This window comes from Schistocerca cancellata, chromosome 6 (genome assembly GCF_023864275.1).
Source record: "Schistocerca cancellata isolate TAMUIC-IGC-003103 chromosome 6, iqSchCanc2.1, whole genome shotgun sequence".
Taxonomy (NCBI): Eukaryota; Metazoa; Arthropoda; class Insecta; order Orthoptera; family Acrididae; genus Schistocerca; species Schistocerca cancellata.
In genome coordinates, this window is record NC_064631.1 from 39,243,776 (window position 1) to 39,257,103 (window position 13,328).

The 13,328-nt window shown below is 38.0% G+C and overlaps 1 protein-coding gene and 1 pseudogene across 1 annotated transcript in view; one reads left to right on the plus strand and one right to left on the minus strand.

Moving 5' to 3' along the window:
- The window catches only part of LOC126191197 (hillarin), a 618,826-nt gene that overhangs the window by 6,754 nt on the left and 598,744 nt on the right, over positions 1–13,328 (minus strand). Inside the window, exons 9-10 of the mRNA XM_049931992.1 lie at positions 9,508–9,716; positions 1,908–2,038 (exon numbers count right to left, since the gene is read on the minus strand). Of these exons, the coding sequence (XP_049787949.1) occupies positions 1,908–2,038; positions 9,508–9,716 (340 nt within the window). The remainder of the gene's footprint in view (positions 1–1,907; positions 2,039–9,507; positions 9,717–13,328) is intronic.
- Positions 9,889–10,006, plus strand: LOC126089985 (5S ribosomal RNA; annotated as a pseudogene).

Consider the following 13,328-nt stretch of genomic DNA (forward strand, 5'->3'; position numbering starts at 1 on the left):
ACCCAGTCCATTCATTGTAAATGCAGTCCACACCATTATGGAGCCACCACAAGCTTGCACAGCGTATTGTTGACAACTTGGGCCTATGGCTTCCTAGAGCCTGCGCCACACTCAGACCCTACCACCAGTTCTTACCAACTGAAATCAGGACTCATCTGACCAGGCCACAGTTTTTCAGTAGTCTAGGGTCCAAGCCCAGGGGAGGTGCTGCAGGCGATGCGTTGTTAGCAAAGGCACTTGCATCAGTAGTCTGTCGCCATAGCCTATTAATGTCACATTGTTCTAACAGATTTGTTTGTTGATTTCTGTGGTTATTTCATGCAGTGTTGCTCGTCTGTTACCACTGACAACTCTTACACAAACACTGCTGCTCTTGGTCATCAAGTGAAGGCCATTGGCCACTGTATTGTCTGTAGTCAGAGGTAAAGCCTGATATTTGGTATTCTCAGCACACTTTGACAATTTGGATCACGGAATATTGAATTCCTGAACAATTTCTGAAATCAAATGTCCCATGTCTTTACCTCCAATTACCATTCCACATTCCAAGTCTGTTAATTCCCAAGGTGTGGTCAAAATCATGTCAGAAATCTTTTCACATAAATTGTCTGAGTACAGATGACAGCTCTTCAATGCCCTGCTCTTTTATACCTTGTGTACGCGATACTACTACCATCTATATGTGTGCATATCACTATACCATGACTTCTGTCACCCCATTGTAGTATTGTAGCATACTGCACCAACAGGCAACTGCCAACTGAGCTTTAAGATAATTAGATAATTTATGTAAGAAATACCAGACAACAGATAATTTACTTTTTATCCTACACAGTACCTTAACATCTGCCACTGTCTCTCACTTTGGAAGACTGTGGCAAAGGAAAGGAGTGGAAAATTGCTAAGACAAAAGTCAAATCATAGAAAGCATTATCGATGAAACTTAACTTGCAGGTTAATTCATAATAAAAGAGTTGTGTAACAAAAATAAGTAACTCCAAGTTCAATATTTTGAACATGGCTGACTTCATCAACTGTTAGAAATGAGTAAGTGAATCCATAGCAGCCAACCAGTTGCAATGAAAGGGGGTTTTATTTGATATTTGAGCATGGTTTCGACTAATGTAAACTCCTATATTTATAAAGAAGAAAAGTCTACATCTCCCAAAATCATGACCATAGGTGGAGTAAAACAACATTTCATTGCACCTGGTTGGCTGCTTTTGATTCATTAGCTAATTAAAAATTGTGTCATTTGTATTTTTAACATAATTATAAGCCACTGTTTTATTCATAGGGTGAATTAGCATAAGCAAAGGAATTATCTTATTAGATTATAAGTTCAATACTTTTTTTAGGGATGAGACTATGAGTACTTATAACACTAAGAAATAGACAAATTAATCTGCTCATCATGCTTGATGGCTGTTTATCACATTTGAACCTCACATAAATAAACACATGAACTTCATGTAATCATTTTGTTAGACTTTTATTTTCGCCCTAAAGCCATCGGTCTTTCACTCTTGTGCTCTCCCAAAGTGATGAGCTATTCATCAGCTGTGAAATGTCTGATATTTGGTCAATCTTAAGCATGTTAACACTTGTCCCTTGATGGATAAGTCTGCCACAGATTTCTCACAGGCAATAATTCTTATCAGAAGATGCTTATAGAATATCAAAAGAAGTGCTACTTCAATGTTCTTCTTACAAACTTCTAACGATATTTTGGATGTGAAGAAACAATATGAAAATTGTTTGATTTCCTTTGTCAAGAAGGAATTGTAGCGTAAATCTCCTTCACTTTGTTCCTCAACATACAGTTTCCCATTTTCAGTTCCAAATCAGAGCTCCACAAGTTAGTATAAAGCTGACATAAAATATACGGTGGTAAGGTCAAAGATTACCTGCATCACAAACCGCTTCAAGCTGACTCCATCAAAACTATCGCCGTCACTATCGTAAAATTTCAAGTTATAGTGGAAAATCAAACTTGACTGCATGTTAGCTGGCATTGCTATTCGTACTGTGGCTGCACCTGAAATATATTTACTTACTAATTAAAGCTGTATCTTTGATGTTAATTTAGGCAACATATGAATATAAATCTAGGAAAATGAAATAAGTACTTCATTAAACACCATTTATGGTAACTTTATGTACACACTTTGTGGCTGGAAGCAGGAAAAAGCACATACTTCACAGTATCAAAGCTCAGAGATTCATGAATAATAAGAACACACTGAGAATCTTTGGAGAGTAAAATTTATCCTTGTGTTGGTAAGGAAGATAGGCTGTAAAGGTGAAATCAACTGGTAAGATAATACATTTAGCAGTGGATATAAAGAATGATATGCTAATTACCGAATACTACTTGTAGTCTGGAAGCAAATTACAAGGTAACAATATAACTGTAGACTAGAAAGTAATTGCAAGTGCAGATGGAGACTAGGATTTGGAACATAAAAATAAATGGAAATGAGAGAGAGAGAAAAATGTTGAAAAGACTGACAAAATATGACTGAGGAAGACAGGTGAAAGTGAGAACAGTAGGCAAATTTGAAAGTACTGAAGAACCAATTCCTATAATAAGAGTTAGAAAAAAGTTATTTTATGGGTATTGGTAGAAGGTATCTAAATAGCTTGAGTAGTGGAACCAAGTGACAATATTCTTAATTATATATCACAGTGTGAGTTAACAAAATGGAAACTTATAGTACTACCAATGTAAACAATAATAACTATAATTTTAATGGGTTATAATCATGAAATGCTGGCTGTAACTTGTAGGTAACAAGTAGCCTGTTTCAGCAATGCAAGTTTTCTCAGTGGCAGTGCTGGTCTGTAAAGTATCAGGGAGATACATTCAGTAGGTTTTCTAACTAACATGGATGATAGCCATGGTGTAAAGAAACCTCTTTAGGAATGTATTGTGCATGGAGGAAGGAGTATGTAAATTTAATTAGTGGCAGAGGTCTATGCTAGTAGGTTTGGAAATATTTTGGGCGATGTTGTTCTCCCTTCAGGGCATGTCTTATGAGAATTATGGTATGCAAGTAAAAGACAATTGATTCCAGTCCATGTCAGTACTACTCAGTGATTGGGATACTGCTTTCATGCTTCATTGATTTATTACTCTTAATGAGACCATGAGGACTGGCCATTTGTTATTTCTTCACCCTCACAGGGTTTGAAGGTCTATGTCCAGACACCATTTTCCTAGAGCAGTGTAACACAGTTCTTAAAAAAAATCATCGTTGAAGATTTCCAGTACAAAACATTAGCAAATACAAGAGTAGTCGAATACATAGAACAATAGGGATTGTAATTGTAATGTCACTAGTTCTAATCTAATATTTGTCTATTTGCTTTTATTTAAATTCCATAAGGAAATGTTATTTAATAAATATTGAAACATAATTTTGAATAAAAATAACTTGTTTTTATTTTTGATTACCAGTTGCATGAAAACAAATCAAAATTTCATATAGGCATGCAAAATGCCTTCTTGTTAAATGAAAAAGAATATATACCTTAATAGTATAGTAGAAATAAAAAATTATTTTATTTTTATTGAAGTTTCACATTTTTAAATCAAATTTTAATTTTTTGTGAATACTTGCATTTTCATACAAATAGTAATTAAAAATATATTACTTTTATTTATATAATTATGGTTTCATATTTGTTAAGTAACATTTTCACTTGTTACTAAACATGGAATGCAAAAAAAAAGAAAAAAACTACAAGTGAGATTCAAACCAGCATTAACACTTACAGTCCTATTATGCTACACATTCACATCCCAGTAATATGTCAATAAACCAAAACTGTTTTATATGTAACAGTGCTCAGAAATTGTTTTTTAGTTCTTTTATGTTGCAGTGCTTTAAAAAACTGATGTTCAGATACCAACCTCCACATCTTGTAAGTATGAAGAAAATCGTAGAGACCCACGGGGTCTGTAAGGTCTCCTCGTGAGATTGATTGGAATTGTTTACAGACAGGCTTCTTTATCATGTGAATTTCATCTATGTAGGTCACACTGCGTAAAATCATTCTAGTTTCACATTTTCCAGGTACACCATCAGTAAAGTTCTATAATTTGGAGTGGAGTGATGTGAGAGCACAGGCATAATCTGTCAGCTGACTTGAAAATTCTGATCAGCATTATTGACATGAACATCAACAAATAATCAATGGAGAGGAATGATGATGACTAAGCCATTTACTGTCTCTCGTCATCATAAGCTGTCTTACATAGCTCTTTTCTCTCCCATCATATTTTGTCTTCTCACTTTTCTCCCCATCTTCTATTCATTCCTGTTACTTTTATTTGTTTACTGACTCATTCCTTCTCTGATTACAAGTGAGATAGCATAGTGAGTACCGGGCGTGAGTCGTGCTTCGGTAGCTCAGTTGGTAGAGCACTTGCCCGCGAAAGGCAAAGGTCCCGAGTTCGAGTCTCGGTCGGGCACACAGTTTTAATCTGCCAGGAAGTTTCATAGTGTTTAACTCACTAAACTTCTGTTTATGAGAACAAACTTCAGATCCTTGTTTGACCATCCATATTTAGGTGTTCTGTTACACTAAATCACTTCACACAATTGTCAGAATGGTTCCTTCGATACACCCTTGCTGATTTCCTTCCCAATCCTTATCAAACCAACCAAATGCTCAATTCAAAATGACTGTTTCACCAGGGAGTATTAAATTCAAACCATTCTTCTTTCTTTCCTTACTCTATCATATATTTAGTATCTGCCAGCATTCTGTGATTTATTTTAGCTAGCAAGTATGATGCACAGACTACCTTTATTGTACAGTTGGTACAATGAAAAATTTAGTTCAAATGTTCAACCCAATGTTATATCAATGTCTATTTTTCTCTCACCTTTTCTAAGCAATATTAGTTATATAAATGCTGTTTGTGTGTATAACACATGATTCCGTGTATGTTGCATATCTAATTGTAGCTGATTGGTGGAGTTGGATTTGCTGCCTCTTCCACCTTCTTTGCACATCCATTTCTTATCTTCTATGATGATCTCAAAATAGGTCAATGCCAGATGAGTTAGTTACTTGCCAGAGCTTGTGCTCTTCTTCCAGACTATCACAAGTATTTCAGGTTATATTTGTGCCCCTCGAAATCTTTTGGAGCTGCTACTTTTAACACTTCAGAGGAGCACCATGTTATCTTCTGCTTATAATGAGCTCACAGTAGAGGATTTGGGTTGATTAATATGCAGAAAAATGATAGTTCAGAGTACAAACAGTAGAATGAGTAAAGATAATCACTTTCTGTGTAGTGGTGGTATTGAGTGATGGGTTGGTATATAAACGAGAACAGACATAGTAGTTTGACTTATAAACTTGTGCATCATTGGAGAAAACAAAAACACACAATAAATCTGTGGTGCCAGGACTATATAGCTGCTTGTGTGTCTTTGGGCTCTGAAGAACAATGTGAGCTCATGAGCTGAACTACTGTTTCATTTATTTTATATTCCTATCTTCTCATTAATCCCCTCCCTTTACTTAGTTTGGCATTAATTTAAGACTATTCTCTGTCTGCACTTAGCTGATTTTCTTTTTCCTTTGTCCTGTTTGTTTTTTCCTGTTGATTAAAAAAACTGTTTTCAAATCCTGACACCTTTTACTGTGCACTGTCTTTGGTCTCATTGTTTTCAGCCCTGTTGTAGTTTACTGATGTGTTGGCAGAAGAGCCAACACCGTGTTGCTAGAGGAGGGTAAAATGCACGCGTTAAGTTCACGCAGACTGGCATGAGGTCTGGAACAGTTAAGGGAAATTATAGTAGCAAATAAAGTACGTAGTTGAAGTAATACTTAAGTTTAATCCATAATTGGTGTACATCGCTCTTGACGGTACATTAATAACAATCTCAATATAAACTGGTAATGGCACCTTGCTAGGTCGTAGCAAATGACGTAGCTGAAGGCTATGCTAACTATCGTCTCGGCAAATGAGAGCGTATTTGTCAGTGTAGCTTCGCTAGCAAAGTCGGCTGTACAACTGGGGCAAGGGCTAGGACGTATCTCGACCTGCCGTGTGGCGGCGCTCGGTCTGCAATCACTGACAGTGGCGACACGCGGGTCCGACGTATACTAGCGGACCGCGGCCGATTTAAAAGCTACCACCTAGCAAGTGTGGTGTCTTGCGGTGACACCACATTTACTGTATCTGGTAACAAGCGAATCCTTTTCTGTCTCAAATAGTGTGTGTGTGTGTGTGTGTGTGTGTGTGTGTGTGTGTGTGTGTGTGTGTGTGTGTGTGTGTGTGTGTGTGTAAAATGTTACAAGATGTGAAATTTCTGCCAGCTGAATGGTGCAGTAATAATGCTGAAAGATGAAAAGGCAAGTGAAGGCACATGTACCAGCTGCTGTTAAAAAATGATGGACACTGACATAACTGCCACTAGTTGTAGCAGTATTTTGCCTGGCACAGAGGAAAATAATATGCAGTTGTGATCAGTCCTTGCCCAAAGAGTTCAGGAGCTATTTATTAAATTAATTTCTTCTGTTTTTGCTTAATATGAGGGATTTTCATTTCTCATATACTGGCATTGGACATGTGTCTTCCTGCGCACTGATGAATGCTATTGACGGGGATTATTACTGATGCTCAATTAAATGGTAGGGGTAACACAACAAACTGAAAGTAATTTAAGTGGACACGTAGATTTAAATGAAGTTTGTCAATGTCACCCCTAACTTGCTTAATTTCAGTTCTCCTTCCTTTCTGCTAAAGTTGTTTTCATACTTCTTAGTTTCTATGGCCTCTGTCCTCTGTGTACATCATATCACAGTAATGATTGGACCCTGATAAAACTATAGTATCAGAAAGCAAATTTGTTGGCTACAGCCAATTTATTTGTGTTGCCTAGACACAAACTGCCTTAAAAGGAAATGGCTACTCTAACAAAGAGATAAATAAGGCACTGCATCCTGAAGGATCTGGAGGCTCTACTGAAGCAGAACAAGCTAAAGAACGAGTTTTCATCACATTCTTGGAAACAGTCACAGATCATGTCAGCAGGGTACTAAAAAACACAGTGTTGACACAGTATTCAAACAGACAAGAAAGTTGCATGAATATTTGAACAATACTAAGGATCTATGCTAGCTGCTTGCCACAGGTGGAGTGTACCAAATCCCTTGCACACGTGGTCAGGTGTACATTGGAACTAGCTAAAGGAAGCATTAACACCTGGCTAAAGAATAGAAGACAAGTGTCACTGGGGCAAGACACAAACTGGCAGTATAAAATCACACTCTGGGACCAGGGAACCACCAAATTCTTCAGTACTATAGATTTATCAAGGTCCAGTCATGATGATGTTTGGTTTGTGGGGCGCTCAACTGCGTGGTTATCAGCGCCCGTACAATTATCCGATCTTTGCTCAGTCCAATTTCGCCACTTTCCTGGATGATGATGAAATGATGAGGACAACACAAACACCCAGTCATCTCGAGGCAGGTGAAAATCCCTGACCCCGCCGGGAATCGAACCCGGGACCCCGTGCTCGGGATATCAAGGTCCAGTCATTATTATGCTAGAATGTACAGAAGTGCTCTAGAAATCCAAAGGCACAAAAACAACTTAACAGAAAGGAAGAAGGCTTGAAATTTCACAAGTTGGAGGCCTTAGTGCTAAATCAAATAGCACTAACTCTTTCGCATTACAAGCACCATGACTTACATCAGCACAGTCTCAGATAGCGTACTGATCATGATGCAACCTGAACATTGCATAGATACATATAAACAGCTTGATGAGTTTGTTTAAGTTTGGCAGTACTGTCTGTCTTAATAGCCTATGATGATATATGCAGCATAAGGAGATGAAGCATTGGGTACAGATCACCTTATAGTTGGGCCTAATGCCCAAATAACAAAAATTGTGTATATGTATGCAATTCTGACCATTACTTATGTTGAGTGCCTACATGTTCTATGCAGAGCAACGAACTCCAAGAGAGTCGTACTTCACCATCCTTTGTAACACTTCTGATCTCTCCAGTGTCTCATGACTATTATGAGAGGGGCAGAGAGAGACCAACTCGGTGAAAAACACAACCTATTTAATGAACATGGCTCTGAGAATTTAACCTACTTTGTATCTGTCAACATCATTTTCAAAAATTCTACACCTCTTTTATCTATGACACAAAAGAGAAAAATTATCCAATAGTAGACCAATTTTCAGGTATTCTTATGGGCTCATTATCTCATCAAAGGAGAAAACACACAAAGTCACAACTGAAACATAAAGCGTTACAGGCTTTTTAATTAAATAAAAATTTAATTAGTGCACAATGATTAAAATTATTTATAGTCAGTTTTACATTTATGAGTGACATCATCCTAAAAGTATGATATTATAGTTACACACTATTCATACTTAAAGGAATGTGCAATAATATTCTTAATTACAGTTTTTCATAGGGTGAAGGACTTACTACATTTCTGGAATTTTATTTTCCAAATATATGTTAGTGCCATTTTAATTTACTTAGCAAAACGGGGCTTTGCTCTCGCCTTTACTTGGTGTAGGAAAATACTCTGCATATGGTGTTGTCTACTACACTAATTTTATCCTCCAGTGACGTGTGGCATTGGGCTGGTGCTATACTAGTGCTATATCAGTATTTTACATAATGGACAAGGTACTAAACAAGATGTATAGTCTTATTACTGGTTGTCTTAGACCTATGCCATTTGTAAAACTTTACCAGATCACTGGCATAGCACCACCAGATCCTTGTCGTCAAGTAACTGTCAGCACAAAGAGAACAAATCACTCTTGTCAGAAAAACCATCTGCTACATGGGCACGTTCCGGCAGCCCCAAGGTTTAGGTCCAGAAGAAATTTCCTCAAGATCACTCCAGTCTTCCAAACAGCAGCATCTACAGCTAGAAAACAATTGTGGGTCTCTCAAGTTGAAAATACTCCTGATGGCCTTTCTCTCCAGAAAACCTCCCAACTGGGCATGAACAGAATTGGATCAAGTGCAGGTCACTCAACCACCTTTGTTCTGGAGTTTAAAGATCTAGGAGTAATGCACAGAAATGGCACTTTCCTGTGGATACTGCTAACTGTGACTGCAGAGAAACAAGGGCCATGGATCACCTACTGTATTGTCAACTATGCCCTTTCTTCTTGCATTTATGATGATCTGTTTGTTACACTGGGTGCAATTGAAGTTGTAAGATTTTGCTCGGTACTTCTTTCTTTCATTTATTTGTAATGGTAATTACCATTTATTGTATTTGTTTTTCTTACTAGAATAAAAAAAATGAGTTTACGGACAGCAGATGTTTTTATAGGTGAATGTGTTTACTCAAAATAAAATAAAAATCCTCTGTATCTTTGTAGCAAGATAAAAAAAATACTGACTGTTCAGATTCTATCTCTCCAATATCATATTGCTACTACATCACTTTTTATTGTATACAAAAGGCTTCAGTTATATATATCAGTCTTACCTGTTGCGTCAGTGTACATAACAGCCTTGGTGTTTGTATCAGGGAAATAGAGTCCATATCGAAAGAACAGAGAACGTACAAAAGGTAGTTCTTCAAATTCTTGAAGTGTAATTGGATTTTTTAGTAATTGCCATTCAGCTTGCAATGGAAAGAACTCATAGATGAATTCTCGTGGATCTGTGAGGAAGTAGTGGTCATCATATTCATACCTGAGCAAGAAAGAAAGCAAAAATTCATTCAAACACAGATAATTATTTTCTCACAAAAAGTATCTGAAACTATCTTGTATTTCACCGCTGCAAGTTTTATGTTTATGACTACTTAACAGAAGCAGAAATGCGACAAACACTCTAAAACAATGAAGTGACATTAACAACAAAAGCCAGCAACCGTGCCGCAGTGGTAACACTGGTTCCCGTCAGATCACTGAAGTTAAGCACTGTCGGGCTGGGCTAGCACTTGGATGGGTAACCACCCGGTCTGCCGAGCACTGTTGGCAAGCAGGGTGCACTCAACCCTTGTGAGGCAAACTGGGGAGCTAATTGATTGAGAAGTAGTGGCTCCGGTCTCTAATCTATTGATAAAAAAATAAATTGAGCATATGGCATTGTTGGCTGGGAGGCCCCATTCGGGGAAGTTCGGCCACCAAGTGCAAGTCTTATTTCAGTCAACATCACAATGGGTAACTTGCGCACCAGTGATGAGGATGAAATGATGAGGACAACACACACCCAATCACTGAACGGAGAAAACCTCCAACCTGGCTGGGAATCGAACCTAGGCCCACTTGCATGGGAGGTCAGCGTGTTATCACCCAACTAAGCAGGTGGACTAATCTATTAATATTTCTGGGAGAGAGAATTGTACCTAATGCTGTCTGCTCACAGTAGACATAACAGGACACAAAGAAAATTGAAATTCGATATATTTGTCTTATTCTGGTTCCTGAAGAGGGGCAGCAGCCTTTTCAGTAGCTGAAGGGGCAACAGTCTGGATGATTGATTGATCTGGCCTTGTAACACTAACAAAAACGGCCTTGCTGTGCTGGTACTGCGAACCGCTGAAAGCAAGGGGAAACTACAGCCGTAATTTTTCCCGAGGGCATGCACCTTTACTGTATGGTTAAATGATGATGGCATCCCCTTGGGTAAAATATTCCGGAGGTAAAACAGTCCCCCAATCGGATCTCCGGGTGGGGACTACTCAAGAGGACGTCGTTATCAGGAGAAAGAAAATGCGTTCTACGGATCGGAGTGTGGAATGTCAGATCCCTTGATCAGGCAGGTAGGTTAGAAAATTTAGAAAGGGAAATGGATAGGTTAAAGTTAGATATAGTGGGAATTAGCAAAGTTCAGTGGCAGGAGGAACAAGACTTTTGTTGAGGTGAATACAGCATTATAAATACAAAATCAAATAGGGGTAATGCAGGAGTAGGTTTCATAATGAATAAAAAAAAAAGGAGTGCGGGTAAGCTACTACAAACAGCATAGTGAACACATTATTGTGGCCAAGATAGACACGAAGTCCACGCCTACTACAGTAGTACAAGTTTATATGCCAACTAGCTCTGCAGATGATGAAGAAATTGAAGAAATGTATGATGAGATAAAAGAAATTATTCAGATAGTGAAGGGAGATGAAAATTTAATTGTCATGGGTGACTGGAATTCGATAGTAGGGAAAGGAAAAGAAGGAAACCTAGTAGGTGAATATGGATTGGGAAGAGGAAATGAAAGAAGAAGCCGCCTGGTAGAATTTTGCACAGAGCATAACTTAATCATAACTAACACTTGGTTCAAGAATCATAAAAGAAGATTGTATTCATGGAAGAAGCCTGGAGATACTTGTAGGTATCAGATCGATTATATAATGGTAAGACAGAGATTTAGGAACCAGGTTTTAAATTGCAAGACATTTCCAGGGGCAGATGGGGACTCTGACCACAACCTATTGGTTATGAACTGTAGATTAAAACTGAAGAAACTGAAAAAAAGGTAGGAATTTAAAGAGATGGGGCCTGGATAAACGGACTAAACCAGAGGTTGGTCAGAGTTTCAGGGAGAGCATAAGGGAACAATTGACAAGAATGGGAGAAAGAAATACAGTAGAAGAAGAATGGGTAGCTTTGAGGGATGAAGTAGTGAAGGCAGCAGAGGATCACGTAGGTAAAAAGATGAGGGCTAGTAGAAATCCTTGGGTGACAGAAGAAATATTGAATTAAATTGATGAAAGAAGAAAATATAAAAATGCAGTAAATGAAACAGGCAAAAAGGAATACATTCGTCTCAAAAATGAGATCGACAGGAAGTGCAAAATGGCTAAGCAGGCATGGCTAGAGGACAAATGTAAGGATGTAAAGGCTTATCTCACTAGGGGTAAGATAGATACTGCCTACAGAACAATTAAATAGACCTTTGGAGAAAAGAGAACCACTTGCATGAATATCAAGAGCTCAGATGGAAACCCAGTTCTAAGCAAAGAAGGGAAAGCAGAAAGGTGGAAGGAGTATATAGAGTGTCTATACAAGGGCAACGTACTTCAGGGCAATATTATGGAAATGGAAGAGGATGTAGATGAAGATGGAGATGAAGATGAAATGGGAGATATGATACTGTGTGAAGAGTTTGACAGAGCACTGAAAGACCTACGTCGAAACAAGGCCCCGGGAGTAGACAACATTCCATTAGAACTACTGATAGCCTTGGGAGAGCCAGTCCTGACAAAACTTTACCATCTGGTGAGCAAAATGTATGAGACAGGCGAAATACCCTCAGACTTTAAGAAGAATATAATAATTCCAATCCCAAAGAAAGCAGGTGTTGACACATGTGAAAATTACTGAACTATCAGTTTAATAAGTCACAGCTGCAAAATACTAATGCAAATTCTTTACAGATGAATGGAAAAAGTGGTAGAAGCTGACCTCGGGGAAGATCAGTTTGGATTTCGTAGAAATATTGGAACACGTGAGGCAATACTGACCCTATGACTTATCTTACAAGCTAGATTAAGAAAAGGCAAACCTACATTTCTAGCATTTGTAGACTTAGAGAAAGCTTTTGACAATGTTAACTGGAATACTCTCTTTCAAATTCTGAAGGTGGCAGGGGTAAAATACATTGAGCGAAAGGCTATTTACAATTTGTACAGAAAGCAGATGGCAGTTCTAAGAGTCGAGGGGCACGAAAGGGAAGCAGTGGTTGGGAAGGCATTGAGACAGGGTTGTTGCTTCTCCCCAATGTTATTCAATCTATATATTGAGCAAGCAGTAAAGGAAACAAAAGAAAAATTCAGAGTAGGTATTAAAATCCATGGAGAAGAAATAAAAACTTTGAGGTTCGCAGATGGCATTGTAATTCTGTCAGTGACAGCAAAGGACTTGGAAGAGCAGTTGAACGGAATGGACAGTGTCTTGAAAGGAGGGTACAAGATGAACATCAACAAAAACAAAATGAGGATTATGGAATGTAGTCGAATTAAATTGGGTGATGCTGAGGGAATGCTGTTTCCTTTAGGGAATGAGACACGTAAAGTAGTAAAAGAGTTTTGCTATTCGGGGAGCAAAATAACTGATGATGGTCGAAGTAGAGAGGATATAAAATGTAGCCTGGAAATGGCAAGGAAAACGTTTCTGAAGAAGAGAAATTTGCTAACATTGAGTATAGATTTAAGTGTCAGGAAGTCATTTCTGAAAGTATTTGTATGGAGTGTAGCCATGTATGGAAGTGAAACATGGACGATAAATAGTTTAAACAAGAAGAGAATAGAAGCTTTCGAAATGTGGTGCTACAGAAGAATGCTGAAGATTAGATGGGTCGATC